The sequence below is a fragment of the Artibeus jamaicensis genome, unplaced genomic scaffold (assembly GCF_021234435.1).
Source record: "Artibeus jamaicensis isolate MK-2021 breed Jamaican fruit bat unplaced genomic scaffold, CSHL_Jam_final scaffold_584, whole genome shotgun sequence".
NCBI lineage: Eukaryota > Metazoa > Chordata > Mammalia > Chiroptera > Phyllostomidae > Artibeus > Artibeus jamaicensis.
Genome location: NW_026522048.1, coordinates 9857443 through 9873631, shown reverse-complemented (window position 1 = coordinate 9873631; position 16189 = coordinate 9857443). Strand labels below are relative to the sequence as shown.

The 16189-nt window shown below is 40.6% G+C and overlaps 1 protein-coding gene across 4 annotated transcripts in view; it reads left to right on the top strand.

The window, feature by feature from the left end:
* Nucleotides 1-1799: 1799 nt before the first annotated feature.
* ACSS3 (acyl-CoA synthetase short chain family member 3) overlaps nt 1800-16189 on the top strand; it is a 168111-nt gene continuing 153721 nt past the window's right edge. For 3 of the 4 annotated variants that reach the window (XR_008390354.1, XR_005084340.2, XM_037158478.2), the window contains exon 1: nt 1800-2464. Coding sequence is in view for 2 of the 4 variants with exons in the window: in XM_037158478.2 (XP_037014373.2) it covers nt 2157-2464 (308 nt within the window). In the remaining 2 variants the exon portion in view is untranslated. The remainder of the gene's footprint in view (nt 2465-16189) is intronic. The other variant, XM_037158476.2, reaches the window with a different exon arrangement.

The following is a 16189-nucleotide window of genomic DNA, read 5'->3' as shown; positions in this document are numbered from 1 at the left end:
ATGAACAGAAGTCATCTGGATATTTAAATTGTCATATTTTATTGGAAGTCTAAAATTCTTCTTCTTCTTCTTCTTCCTCTTCTTCTTCTAGTAGAAAGTTAATCAGCTTAGTGGGAAAAACCCTGGACATTGGAGTCAGATTCCCCATCTTATTCAAGTCAGGGAACAGAGAAAATGGAGACATTTGTATAGGACACTGGGGTAAGCAGCAAGACTGAAGTAGACTGTCCCTAAGCCAGCCCTCTCCTGCACGCAGTGCCATCAATATCATAGCACACAGAGCCCACAGAGTGGCTGGGCTGCCGAGCTCTGAGTATCAACAAGGTTTGAATCCTGTTTTGCTTGGTAGCTTCATGGCCTTGATCAGGTTAACCTCTCTTAAGCTTCATTTGTAAACACGGGAATTATAATTCCCACTTCTCAGTATTCCTTTGAGAATCACAGGGGCTAACATACTTGAAAGTGAGAGCGCAATGTGTACACACAGTAAGGCAACAATTGTCTGCTTCCTTCCATCATAATTCCCCCAACAAACCACATCTTGCAGTACAGGTACTCACATATTTGTTAAGCAAATGCCTGAGGTGGACATCATTGTAATTCCATAGGGAATGATTTAGAGTCAGGGGATCTTGTATACCAGAGAGCACCATTAAGCACCTGGGCAGAGGGAAGGAGGGAGCCAATAGGTTAAATGATCTTGTAACTTTCTCTGGATTCAAGTAGGGGCAAGCATCTTTTGCTATTGGAAATCTTTTGATTTGAGGCCTTCGGAAGGAATAAAATAGGCTGCAGGTGTCAGGGAAAAGTCTAGTGCCTTGTTTCTCAGCTGAAAGGAAATAGCTGAGGCGGTTAGTTACAGAAATTTTCTTTGTTTTGCAATAGATTTACTTCTGTTCTGCTTAACCTTTACCTCTACATTATTCTTTTCTTGAAGAATAATCTGTTTACAACTTCTCAAGCTTACAATTCTTCCCAGGACCAGGGATATTACACTATTTCTCACTTACGATTTGGGGTGCACGTTTTTACACTTAAAGCTGCAAATACTGTCACACCAAAACGGAGTGTGTTTCACATAATCCAAAGGCCAATGAAATCGCTCCTGAATTTCACCATGATGTAAAAAAAAAAAAAAAAAAAACTGGGAAGGAGCTTGAAGAATGTTAAATTCATGTAGCTAGTAATTTATACCGCCTTTCTCTTAATTTTCCCAACTTCCTCTTTTCCTCATTGGTTCATTTGATCTCCATGAAACTCTTCTTTCTTGCTTTTGTTTTGTTTTGTTTGTTTGTTTGTTTTTGCATTAAAAAAGCCACAGAAACTCAAAAGAGGCAAATTAGAAGGGAGGACATGCAACAAGTCAGTTCTTTTTGCCTCTAATCCTGTGGGGAGTCCAGACAGCAGATGAACCCCTTATCTCCATGGATTACCTACCCCCCACCCCGGGGAAGCCTTTCCCAATTCTGCCAGTGAAACCTCCTTCCACTTCTACAGCTGTCAGGAAATCCTGGAGCAGTTTTGCCCCAGGAGCCGTATGTGTTTTTAATAACCAGAGACTGAGCTGAGTTTTAGTTTTTTAAACTTTTATTTATGTATTTTACAACTACTTTAGGGGCCTGCCGCAAAACCCAGGTTGACAGATTTCCGCTCTGGGCAGGCCCAAAGCGATGCGGCTTCCACCAGTTCGCTCTCCAAACAATAACCCAGAGAGGCTGTGCCTAACTTGCCGGCTTAAAAACAGAGCGGGACCGGCCCGTGCGCCTCATCCTAGGGGCACCTGTGTGTGGGAGAAGGGAGGGCGTTCTGAGCTCCAGGGCACTTTCCCTGGGAACCGTGGGGTGGGCGTTGCACCGAGGGGTTAGATTTCTTGCAGGGCCGCAGTCGCCACCCGCAAGGGCGCTGTGACACCGCCCCCTCTTCTCCAGCCTGTTGCTTCCCGGGTGGCTCCAGGTCGGTTTTTCCCGGCGACTCTAGTGTGACTTCCAAACTCCGAGGCTCCGCGCTCTACCCGAAATCTGCCCCCGCCTCCCGCCGGCTCCCCCGGGCCCAGGAAGCCTCCAGCACCCAACCAAGCCCAGTCGTGGTCTGGAAAGTCCACCCCAGGGCCGCAGGTCGCAGAGCCTGCGAGGGGCGGGTGGGGGCAGCTGTGGGCGATGAAGCCGTCTTGGCTGCAGTGCCGCAAAGTCACTGGTGCCGGAGGACTCGGGGGACCCCTGCCCGGGTCCTCACCCGCTCGGGGCGCCGGCACGGCCCGCAGGGCTTACGCGGCCCCCGGCCCGCGGGGCGCTCTCGGGGGCCGGGGCTGCCGCGCGCTGTCTTCGGGCGGCGGCGGCGAGTACAAGACCCACTTCGCGGCCTCGGTGGCCGACCCGGAGAGGTTCTGGGGCAAAGCCGCGGAGCAGATCAGCTGGTACAAGCCCTGGACCAAAACCCTAGAGAACAGACACCCTTCCACCAGCTGGTGAGTGACTCCTTCGCCAACCGCGATCGATCTCTGGGCTTGACGCTCCCTGCATCAGGAGCCTGGAGTTCTATTGGAAACGAAAATCGAGACTGGAGATGTGTGTTCAGATCTTTCAGTTTGTGTTTAATTTCAGTTTCATAGATCTGTTGCCTTCTATTGAGGGGCTCAGTTATATTGTGAGTCCAGTTTCCTATAGACAGAGATTTACTTGTATGTCAGGGCTCTACTTGGCCCTGGGGATGTTAAACCAACCAAAATAAAGGCCTGTGCACAGTCCAGGGTGGGTGAAAGCCATGCAAACTAATGCAACCAGTTTCTTTCACTCGGGAAGCGTTGCTAAGTAGCCCTGGGGAAGAAGAGGGTAGAGGAAAGACTTCAGTAAAATCACAGCGAAGCACGGTTTGGGCGGATAGGCAGGTCGTCTCCAAGCCCAGGTGGACCTAATTATTGCAGAGCAGGAGATGGAAAACAGGTTGAAATTGGATAGTTGCTGTGGTTGCGAATAATAACGGGTGTTAGCGAGGGAGGTGGAAGGGGCGCTGCCAGTCAGAAGCTGGATCCAGAAGGGTTTTCTGTGTCAGGGTAAGTAGCTTGGATTAGGCCCAGAACCCTGCTTTGCATAGGAGGTTGCGGAATGGAGTGCCCAGAAGGAATGCACCTATAGGTCAGGGGTGCTAGAAATCATGGTAGAAATAACAGGTTTTCTCCTAGAGCTGCCATAATAAGTAGTTATAGACACTCTTTGTATATTACAACAGAGATACATTATAGAATAAACACCAAAGTTACTAGACTATTAAGGGTGAGGCGCAGTCTTGAGAACTGAGTTGTGGCTGATATTTTTGGCTCTGTGCCTAGCTTTTAAGAGTGTGGTTGCTCTCATCTCCCAGCCATGAGGGAGAGATGTTTTCTGTAAAAGCTGAAGAAATACTGCAGTAAGGTTCACCATTCCCATTTCTAAGTACCCAGCAGTGAGACGGGGGGAAATGACATGGTCCGGTTCACATCTGACACATGCCCCCTTGTTGAGCAGAGAACCGGGAAGGGGAAGGACAGGTTGACCAGAGTCTGATCTGTGTTGCCGCCATACCCTGTTCTGTCCTGTCTGAAAATGTTTACATGTTTTTCCCTTTAGAATCTGAGTGCCTTTCCTCTCCCAGTTCTTTTTACACCAGTAGTGTTTGACTCACCCTCTCTTACATGCCTGGCAGTTCCCAGGCACTAGGTATACACCAATGAGCAACAGAAAGCCCCTGCTCTCGGGGGAGTCATCATAACTGAGAGCTGGAACCAGAACCCTACGTGTGAGTCTTGGCTTTCATAGTTACTGGCTGTGTGTTCACATGCATGTTACTTAATCTCTCCGTGCTTCCATTTTCATTTATAGAAATGTAGAAATGGTATGAAGATTAACTGAGTTAAGAATTAAGACCATGTCATGAATGAAATAGGCCCTATAAATATCAGAAGAAGAACGACTAACTTTTAATTCTTATACCACAATTATTTTAGAAGCAGGACACCCTCTTAGTATTTCTTAGATCAAAACACAGATTAGTTCCTCTCCTAGCTGTGTGTTCTAAAAGTTCTGTGTCCACATTTCTGTCACAAAATTATGGTACTGAAATGATTTATGTGACTGTCCCTCCCCATAAACCTGTGTGCAAAGAACTTAATTAAAAAGTCACTGAGACATTCCAAGTAAAAACCAATGAGGGCCAAACAAGGCAGAGACCAGACATCCATGGAAGAGAAGGAACGAGTTGCTGGTGGGTTAGTCTGGGTTAGGAGGGCCCGGGGGAATGGAGTGGGTGAGGAAGACAAGACCAAGCGTCAAATAGACATTGAAGACCTGGAGATTTTCACTCTACCTTCTTTTTTTTTGCTTAATATCTAGTTGCTTGCTTAAATTTTCTAAAATTGTGTGTAGAAAATGTTTTTAATGAAGCATTTTGCCACAGAATCCTTGCATTTTCAAAATTCAGTACGTTGTAAATTAGTGAAATCTGATTAGTGAAATGTGATTCAAACACTACTAACAATTGAACTGAAAAATTCAGTCAATTTGAATTTTTTATCTCTGCAATCTTGGAATCTTGCAGTCATACCTGTTTAATAGCAGGCCAAGAGATCAAAGTGAGTAAGAGATAAATCTTGGGTCCGTATTTATTTCAGCAGTGTGACGCAATTTTACTCAGAAGTTTGTTTGGCAGAGTAGAGTTGGGAAGAGAAGTGGAGGTAGGGGCCGGACGTCTAATCTTACACTTCATTCAGTAAGTAGTTTCAGTTTGAATCCATTACTGTGTTGGAGACATATTTGTAGATACTCATCATTAGTTAAAATTTTTCTACAAAGCTAAACCCAAGGGCAGGGTGAATTTTTGTTGTTGTTGTTGTCTTTATATCCCTAGGGTCTACAGCAAAGATGACATGCCTTTTAACATGATAGTCAAATAATAGTATACATATGTTGGATGATCTTCTCTAGGTCTTTGGAAAGTGCTAAGTTGGTGTGAACACAATATGATGAGGAGCTTTGCTTATTTTCTTTGAAGCTGGGGTCTGGGAAGAGATGTTGACAACCAAGTCCTTAAGTAAAATGAGGAGGGGTTGCTGCAGCTAATTGTTCTCTCCTAGATGGAACTGACATGCATATGGTCAAGATCCAGGATGCCCTTTGGATACCCAGAGGCAAGAGGAACTTTTGTTTTTTGTTACTATCTGGTCTGTCTTTAATGAGAGTAAGCTCCCTTCGGAACATATAGGCCTTTCAAAACCCCCAACACATAAAGAGTAAATGCACATCAGCTTCCAAAAAGGCATAGATTTCTCAGTAGCAGTTTACATATGCAGTAGCATGAAGATGCAAGTCTTTAAAGGTGATGTACTGAAGGGTCTGTCCATTACAGTGAATAATCCTATGAAATCCATTTCTGCTATTATAATCTCTGAGATATTTGAATCCCAGTCACTGTAGGTTCCTTAGCAACTTATGAAGAAATGCCCTTCTTCATAGTTTGGTGGCTAATTCACATTGTTGACACCTGGCTTTTGGGGTAAGAAAGTTTATTAAGGAAACTTCAGCAACTGCAATGCAAGGTGAAGCAATTAGAACTCCTAGTAATTTCTGTAATCCTGGAAGAATGGAAAGGATGATTTGGTTGTTTTCTCCGGATTAGACACCTTGCTCTCTATCTGAAGCTGGAGTCCAGCTGCCAGCCCCTGAGGGACAAGCAATGCACTTGCCTCATGCATGGCAGTTGACTCTTCTGCTGGGTCAGCAGTTTATCCCTTTCCATGGAACCTCTGTCATCCACTTTAGTTCACATTTATTTGAACAACATTCAAGGATAAAGCTCTTGTATACTAGTTAATTTAGATTTTAACGTATATTAACAGTGACCATAAAAAAGAAAAATGATTTCAGCTTCGTTAACATTTATGTAATGGAAATAGTGTTCGTCAATATGCAAAATTGCAATTATTCACTAGCTATGAGGTAAATGTTTGATTCCATCAAGTCTTAAAATGAATCATGAGAGTTAAAGACATCAGTCATTCACTCACTGGGTGTACAGTAAAGAAAAATGATGCCAGAGAAATGTGGTGATAGAGAAAGAAGTCACCACACAGCAGTATGGGAAACACATTAAGTAAATATTACCAAACTATTTTGAGTTGCAGAAGGTTCTATAAAATACCATGGTTAATGGGGGATTTAACATCGCTTTCTCTAGAAGAATGACAGGAGTCTTGAGGAATTGTTTAGAATGAGATTATAATGAATAGGGATTGGATGTGAGAAGAGGGGAGGAACATCTCAGGCAATGAAAACAGTATCTGCAAAGGCTTTGAGTTATGTAGTAGCTCAGTAAATTCTAGAAACTGAAAGAAAGCTAATGTGGCTGAGGCTTAAGGAATGACTGGGAAATCATCAAGAAATGAAAGAAAAGAGCTATGTTGTGAGGGGTCTTATGAGTCATGTTAAGGATTTGAATTTTTTCCTGGCACATGTTATATAATACCTGATTAAAACATGAGTATCTTACTCTTTTTGCACGGGAACAAGACAGGTGTGCGTTCAACCCTGTTACCAGAATAAGTGGGCCTCTCTGTCTGGGTGCATGAAATTGGAATCACATGCAAGCAAGAGGTAGTTGAGGAAATGGTGCGGAGCCCGGAGTCCCAGGTAAACTAATGCTCAAAGACCTGGCTCCCAGTGGCTTCCAGGGGATGGGTTATGCAGGGGGAAAAGTCATTAATCTTGGTGGTGGAAGGACTTAGTGCCTTGGGTTCTATGAATTGATTAGGGCCAAGATAGGGGCTAGTTGATCACTGTATGGGGGCCCTGATGTCAGCCTGGATGTTGTTGTGTCTGATCACCTGAGGGTGTGGTCTAAGGGTATAGTTAGGATAGGGTCTTTCTGCTTTCTTTCTTAGAGCTGGGGCTGAAATACAGCCAAAGTCAAGATGTTATCTTGAGCTTCAGGGAAATCTGTTTTGTGCTGAACAGGCCTGAAGCTTTGTTCTTAAGTTTGATGCTGACCAGAATCTGATGTCCTAAGGAGTTAACGATTGAGGAAGGGAGTGGAAGGACAGAAAGGAGAAAAGGTCACGTTAAAGGAATGGGGTTTCTTCATGTTTACAACCTCGGGTCTTCCATTTATCTTGAAGGATCTTCGATATTCTCATTTGCAAAATGACAATAATGGTAGTATCAGTTTCTTAGGATTATATGGCTGGGGGGTAGTGGAGGAAGGAGCTTATGAAACATCCAGAACTGTGTCTGACATACAGGACTGGAAAGAAATATTCTCATAAACTAATGGGGTTTAGGAAGTTTTCAGAGATGTGATAGAATTTGAACTGGATCATAAAGTAGGACCTAGGGGTAAAAAAACATTTTAAGTGGGGAACACATGTAACAATGGCATGGAAGTAAGAAAGAACCACATGTGCTTGGAGGATTGGTATAGCTGAACAATTGGCTTGTAGCGGTTATTTTGAATTACTGGAATTGGGATTCAGAAGATAGTTTCAGGCTGGTTTTAGGAGGCTTGGAATCACAAGGTAAAGCATTTGCATTCACTTGTAAGTCACAATCTCACTGAAAGACTGCAGATAGGTGTTGTTTGACCCAGTTGCCATTTTTTGAAAAATAAAAGTTATCAGTATTTAAACTGATAACTGTGGAACATTGAAAGATTTCACCTAAAATATAAATTTTCTTTAGCAATTCAGTTTTTGGGCTTCTCCTGAAAAAGGAAAAAAAGCAGAATACATGTCAGCAATGGGTCATCATCCTTTCATGGCTGGAACTCAGTGGCTGCTGTCCCAGGCAAAGTTAAATGTAGGGACTACCTGGTCACAAGGTGCAGAGAAGGAGGTTATGGTGACTGCAAGGATATGAGTCAAATGTCCAAGTGGAGGGATTGATTGTGAAGTTAAAGATAATGGGCTGAAAATGTGAGAGGGCTCGATGTAGAATTTAGCTATAAACTGCAAAGAGGTGGGAGTTGAAGCCTGGTGAATGTTGAGTGAATGGATGGGGAGAGGAAGGAAAAGGAGGAAGAGAGAAGGAGACAGAAGGGAAAAGAGAAAATACTAAGAACTAAACTTCAGAAAGAAGTGGAAGAGGAAAACAAGTGAGAACGGTTGGGACTTGTTCAAAGAAGTAGGAAAAGGAAGAGTGGAATACTTCAGTGTCATGGAGAAAGAGAACAGAAAATATGGGGAAAGTCAATGGAAATTAAGGGCTCTGGAGATATATATTTTGAGGCTATTGAGGATTGAAAGAGCAGTTTGACTGAGATATCCTCCGTGACTTCTAATTGTGTGATGTCAGTGGAGAGAGGACGGCCAGAGCCAGCACAGTGCATTTCAGAGTGAACCCATTGGAGGCAAAAACATTCCATGGATACATGTGATCGTGACTGAAGGGGAGACAAGAGACAGCATGCCAAGGTACCAAGGTCACATAAAAGATATTCCCCACTCTTTACTATCCCCTTAGCTCCCCTTAGGAGAAACCCATGTTTAAAGGCAGTAGCGAAGAAGTCTGTGGAACAGGAATAAAGGGAATTTTCCTATTTGAAACCTATTCTTCATCAGCAAGACTCCCTGTTTTTGCAAGTTTAACTTTGTGTGGCTTATCTTTTTTTTTCTTTAGATATAGATACTGGAAGTTCACAAAAGAAAAGTGTGAGAAAAATTTAAAACATGGAATAAAGAGCTACTCAGCAGGTCTGGATGTTTCTGTTTATACTATTCAGCTAGGTATCTAAACATTTGATTGTAAGGTTGACAGGGAAGATAAGGAGACAGTTGAAAGGGGATGAAAAAATATTTGTTCACCTGTTCTGGGGTTATCAGGCATCATGCTGGTAAGTTGTTCAGAGGGGGGAAAGTTCTCTATTTTGTACTGGCAACTTTTTTATGAATTGACATGGTTTCAAAGAAAAATATAATGGGAATATTATATAATCAGAAAGTAATTTAACTTCCCTATGGAATTTTGGTTTTTGGCAAATAATTAGGCACATAAAACTGTTTGGAAAATGTAATGTTTGTTTGTTTTCTAACTTATTAAGAGTCTGTGAAATTTCCTTTATATTCCTCATATTTTACAATTATATTTAATTCTGGTTTGAAGGTGAGAGTTTTGTCTAAAAATGAAAAATTTGTCCCCTTTGACAAACTCTAAAGGAAATGAATTTATTCATAATATTGTGTACAGTACAGGCATATTTAAATTTAAATTCTATTTTATACATATAAAAATATATTTTAAGAAGATACATGGTCAGCATGAAAACTGCCTGTTGGAAATACGGTTCCTCAAAATAACCTCATTGAAAAGACCAATTTTACAAGATGGGCTTTATTTTATATTCTGAAGGTCAGCAGCTTGTTGCTGTGCTGTATCTAATTTTCTCAGTCTGTCACACAGCTGAGTCTTCAGGACAGAACAGAGTGAACTACAGGAATGCTGCAATTACATAAGCAAGGATGGATTGCCCGACACATGGCGCAATCAATGAACAATAGAAATTCGAGCAGCTGCTACCAATCCACTACCAGGTGTGGGGGGAAATCCAAGATCTGAGCACCTCTGGAAGTGACTTACTTTTCCTTTGTTTATCCCATACTGTTATTGAAGGGGAAAAAACAAACCATGGTTTTAAATTATTGCCTCCCCTTCTCCCCCCTTCTCCTTAAAAAAACAATTACCACCGTTATAAACTACAAGTAGTAACTTCATGAAGAGATAATTACTTTTCATTGTAGTGTTACATTCACAAGAGAAATGTGCAGGAAGCTAAGGCATTCTTGTGAAAATATGTATGAATGCTGTGATACCCACCTAAATTACATTTTTAGGAAGCACATCTTAATGTGGAACTCAAATTCTTGATCTAAACTATGTGGATAGAGGGCTTGTTGTAAAAGGTATTAGTTATATTTGCTTTTGCTGGTATTGTAACTAAATGCGGTAAGGGGCCAGTGCTTAGAAAGAAGAGATAATATTCTTATAATACCTAGAAAAATTGAAGTCGAAGAATTTTGAATTTGAAATAGTCCAGTTGACAGTCTTAGAATAGCTTTTATTGAAAAGAAACTTAAATTCTAAGTTAGATAGAGTTTAATTTAAACTCTGAAGTAAATAGTGAGTTTTACTAATTCAAAATACAAATTGCTCTAAATGGGAGAAAAGCACTTAAAGTCCTGTAGGTGTTTGACTTAAGAGCTAACTCTGGACAATAGGAACACCTTTTCCTTAGGCTTTGATATTAGAATAACAACATTTACCAAGTATAAGCTTTTAAGATTTCTCTCCTAAGTTGCTTCCAGCACTTGGCTATTGTAAATTGTGCTGCTATGAACATTGGGGTACATAGATTCTTTTGGATTGGTGTTTCAGGGTTCTTAGAGTATAATCTTAGCAGCGGAATTGATGGGTCAAATGGCAAATCCATTTTTAGTTTTCTGAGAAAATTCCATACTGTATTCCATAGTGGTTGTACCAACCTAGGTGCCCATCAGTAAATGAATGGATCAAAAAACTATGCTACATTTACACAATAGAATTCTATGCAGCAGAATGAAAAAAGAAGCTCCTGCCCTTTGTGACAGCATGGATGGAACTGGAGATCATTATGCTAAGCAAAATAAGCCGGGTAGTGAAAGACAGATACCACAAGATCTCACCTAGACAGGAACCTAAACAACAGTCAAACAAGCAAAATATAACCAAAGACACTGAAATAGAGAACATGCTGATAGTGTCCGGAGGGTAGAGGGAATTTCAGGGGGGAAAGTAAAGGTTTTACAGGATCAAGTATAAAAGACACCTGGTTAAAAACTAGGGGGTATGGAAATGGGAGGGAGGAGGGAGGGCTCAGTGGGAGGGTTTGGATAGGAGTAGAAGACAGAAAACTGTACCTGAACAACAATTAAAATTTAAAAAAAAGATTTCTCTCCTAAATGGATATATCAGTTATGTAAAATAAATTTTGGAAGATTGAGAAAAAAGAAAGTATGCTAAGTATCTCCTGTGGACATGTCCAATATAGATATTTGTAAAAAAAATTTAGTATACAGAAAAAAAATTTAGTAGATAAAGGGACATAAAATCAGTATTATTGACTATTAGCTAAATAACTGTAAGTACAAGCATTGCAGCTTAGAAAAATCTACTTTTGCACTAATCCCACTTTGCTTTCTCTGTACACTTTTTCTTATTTTTATAGAGCTTCATTGATTCTCATTTGAGAGTTAAGTGCTTTCCTAAACCACAAATGCTCTGACTTTGCCTTCCTCCCAGCAATCCCTCTCAGTCAAGGCCGAATGAAGTTTGCCACTATTACCAATGGAAATTTGTCAGATACCCTATTTTGGTGAGTGGAAGAAAAAGCAGAGGATCATTATTTGTGAAGAAAACAAACCGATATCTGGGTTACAATGTTGGCTCCACTCTTTGAACATTACTTGCCCTCAAAAAGTCATAAGCTAGGGGGAATTAGAAAGGGCAGATGTGATGGGCATTATTGTTAAGCAATATCTATTCTCCTCTACCTCTGAGCACACAGGGATTGGATTTCCCCACATAAGTATGGTTATGTGATTAAGGTTGTGGCTCTTGCAGTGAGAGGAGTAAGGCGTGCCAGCAAGCTCCCACCCTTGCTGCTCTCTGCTCTGTGAGACGCTGTGGAAGCACAGGTAGGATAGAAGTCGTCTGGATGGCTGAGCAGAAATGAGTAGATGACAGTGCTTTGGGAAGTGCACCTGAACCCACAGTGAAGTTGCATAAGTGAGAAATAGACACTTATTTTTGTGAGTTACAGAGAGTTTACAGTTATTATTGTGGTGAATCCAGGCCCTTCCTTACTGATTGAGATTTACAGGGTGGGGCAAAAGTAGGTTTACAGTTGAGTACATCAAATGCAGAGTTAATAAAGCTACTGTAATAATCATAAGCTGTGTCTCTTTTTCCATAGTACAACTGTAAACCTACTTTTGTCCCATCTTATAGAATATTTGAAAAGATTAAGTGTGCTAATATACATAAGTAGAGCCCATTTTATAGTTAAAATAGCTTCATTTGTATTCATGCTATGAGCCGGGTACAGTACTAAGGGCTTTGATTTACTTTAATATTTATAGTAATACTTTCAGTTTGGGTCCATTTTTATTCTCATGTAACAGTGGTAGAAATGAAGATGCAGAGAGTTTAGGAAACTTGCCTAATTTTTTAAAACTATTGAGTAGCATATCTAGAATTTGAACCCAGGCAATCTGAATTTAACATCTATAATCTGTCTAAATACCATATTGTTTCTATAATAATAGTCTTAGTTAATTTTAGTTTATTTTCTTACCCCTTTACCACCGAAACAACTAAAAGTAACTTTAAAAATCTCAGATAAGGTCAAATTCAAGGAGTTCATCATCATTAAGCCCTTATTATATGAAATGTTAAAGGGACTTATCTAAGAAAAAGAAGATAAAAAATATGAACTGTGAAAAAACAGCAAATTCACAGTTATTAACAACCACACCTGAAATAAAAGCAAACTAAGAGGATAGCTAGCTAGATCAGGAGCAGAACCATAGAAATGGAGATCACATGGAGGGTTAGCAACAGGGGAGTGGGAGAAGGAGAAGGGAGGAGAAGGTACAGAAAATAAGTAGCATAGATGGTGGGTAGAAAATAGACAGGGGGGAGGGCAAGAATAGTATGGGAAATATAGAATCTAAAGAACTTGTTACACATGGACATAAACTAAAGGGGGGATTGGTGGGGGAAGGGGTGTATAGGGTGGAGGGGAATGAAGGAGGGGAAATGGGACAACTATAACAGCATAATCAATAAAATATATTTAAAAAATCTAGATCTACATCTAAGTAACATTTGGAAAATATTCCTATTAAATATATTATAGAATAATATATTGATGTTCTGTGAAAAAACTATATACGTAAAATATTTAAAATGTGTACAACAGTCCCAAAGGTAAGGAAAGGATAGGAAGGCTTCATTACATCGTTACCTACTGTAGAAGTATTTCCTAGACAGTAGAAGGCAATATTAATCTCCTCTTGTAAAAATGCTCTGTTCATTTTTTGGCTTAAAGAAAATCTGTAATGAGCACATTACTCATTGCTTACAGTATGATTTAATATTATCGTTATAAAAATGATGATAAATAACCTAACTAATTAAGCTAATTACGTATATTTGAAAAACTTCCTTTCCTCCAACCTCTTAATAAAAGACAAGTACTAGGACTTGTTGCATGTTTGCAGTTGTGAAAGTTGCTGATTTTCTTTACTTTTTTATGCATTCAGGCATCGTATCCTTTCCTGTTTTTCTTTCTGCTCTTCATCTTAATCCTAGTGCGGGCTTACAGACCTGCATATGTGAAGTGCGGAGATAAGTTTCTCAGGAAACATATTGCACGCAACTTTCTTACTTCAAATATGATATGTCACTTTTCGAAATTCAGTAGAAGGACAATGAGTTGTGGGCTCTCTCGCTGTTCTGTTATTCCGTAAGTGTCGCCAAAGCCCGGGGAACAAATGACCTAAAAATGTTCAGTACTTCCTTTGAGTGTTTACAAGGTCCGCCACAGTAAGACTTGGGATATTTGCACGGCCTGTATAGGACTGAGCAGGGAATTCGGATGTGATTATTTTCTAGCTTTGGACTGAGTGATTCCTTTCTTTAAAGCTGATGTGTTATCTCTCAGTAAGGATAGCGACAACAACTACAACAATAAACAACCGTAGCAATGACAACAGCAGTTGATAATTACTGAGCACTGGCTCTGGGTTAAGCCCTATGCTAAGATTATGTGCATATGTTTCTTTCAATTCTTCCAACACCTTATGAGATGGGTGTAGTTAAAATGCATTTTTATAATTGTGTAAACTAAAACACAGGGAAATTAAGTGACGTGTCAAACAATGGTGGGCTTAATTTTTCAACCCAGTCGGGTCATACTGTATTGCTTAATTTTTGTACTGAGTCATAACTACACTTTTAACTTCTGCCTGGAAGTCATCTGAGTGTTTAGATGTCAGGACCTAGAGAGTACAGAAGAATGAGAGCAGTGTTAGAATTCTAAAAATATTAAATCAGATGTAACTTCCTTTCTCCTCATTTGTTGTCTGTGTTTCTCTGTGTCTTCCACTTTCTCCTCATTTTACAGGAATATGTCTTCATTGTTTTCCCGGAGTCAACTTGCACATGTCTTACTGACAAATGGTTCTTACCTGCAAAGCATATCACCTTGAATCTTATTTCCCTCTAAGCTAGTTTGGCAAAGAAGGCTCAACGCTCATCTCCATTTTGTCACTGTACATTCACTATAAAAGCTTGCACTCCAGAAATGTTTTGTTCATACCAGTAATTTAACAAATCACCATGAGGCAGTGGAAGGGCAGGAATCAGGCCTCAGTCACCTTTGTTATATCCATAGTGGAATGCACAAAACTGTGTCTGTGCATTGAACTGACTTTAAAACTTTAACATTTCTTAGTCTAGCTTCTTAGTCTGCATGTGTACCTGAATTGCAGCTAGATATTATTTGACTTACCCATCCTACCTGAACCCAGAATGACCCATGAATCTTTGTTCTATCAAGGCATCAAAGAGTTGAAAATTATCTTGTCTTCATGGTTCTAAATTTTATTAAGGGGCAGTTGGATCCCTTTGCTCCTCTTTAGCTCCTCTACCTTCAACTTGTGGCAGAGAATATTTTACATCAGCATGGGTTTCTAGTCAACAAGCCGGAGACACCCAAACTGCAAGGAGGGAAATACGTACCCATTTGAGTGTAGCCGGAAACGGCTGTATCTTTGGCACACATCAGATTCTAAGAATTTCAGATTTAAGAACTGGATCAACATTATGTTACTAGATTGTCATTTTGTAGTAAATTTGTTAACCAAATGTATCATTTTATTAACCAAATAAAAATCCCTGTTTAAAAGTGATAAAAGATATACACACCATATGACTTCAATTTTAAGTGGAATTAAAAAAAAAAGAAAGAACCCCCCCAAAAAGTAAAACAAAACAAAAAACAGGTTTATAGATAGAACTGGTTGCTGTTTTGCAGAGGGGAAGAAGGATCTGGGGTGGATGAGTTGAGAGAAAGGGGTCAAAAGGTTGAAACTTCTAATTAGGAAATAAATGAGTCATGGGAATGTAATATACAACATGATGAGTATAGCTAATAGTGTCGTATTGCATATTTGAAAGTTGCTAAGAGAATAAATCTTTAAAGTACTTATCACAAGAATAAAAAAGAAAAATTGTAACTAGGTATGGTGATGAGTGGTAACTGGACTTATCGTGCTGATGATTTAGCAATTATACAAATGTTAAATTGTTATGTTTTACACCTGAAACTAACATAATGTTATATGTAAATGATGGGTCTTCCAGGCAAGATGGAGGCGTAGGTGGAAACAATGTGCCTCCTTGCACAACCAAGTTTAAAGACAACACAGTTTTAGTAATCAAAACGCAACTAAGACACAGAAAATTGAACTGTATGGAAGTCCAACAACAATGAACCATTCAGCCAGACCGACCCAGGTATCAGGTCGGTAAGAGGGGTGGAGCCAGCGACTGGCAGAGGAGGGGTTGTGCAGGAAAACTCAGCCAGGCTGACCCAGGTGCCTGCGGCGGTTGGCAGATCCCAGGCGTGGGGTTGTGACGGGCAGACCAGCGAGAGTGCGAGGTGGCTGGCTGACTGAGGTCACACATTCACGTGCAGATAAACCAGGTGAAGGAGCAAGCAGTGAGACAGACCACGAAGGCCTCAGCGGCAGGAAGCAGCAGAGGGGACTACTATTGCCCCTCTTTGACCCCACCCCACATACAGCTTCACAAACCAGCGACTGAGTTGCCCCACCCTGGTGAACACCTAGGACTCTTTCCCTCATAAGTAACAGGCGCAAACAGACCAAAACATTATGGCTCAAGAAGAACTCAAAGCCACAGAGCCAATAACTCTAAGCAACCAAGAGATAGCCAACCTATCAGATGCACAGTTCAAAACGCTGGTGATCAGAATGCTCACAGAACTGGTTGATTTTGGTCACAAATTAGAGGAACAAATGAAGGCTACACAAAATGAAATGAAGGGAAATGCACAGGAAACCAATAGTGATAGAAAGGAAACTGGGACTCAAATCAAGGGAGTGGACCAG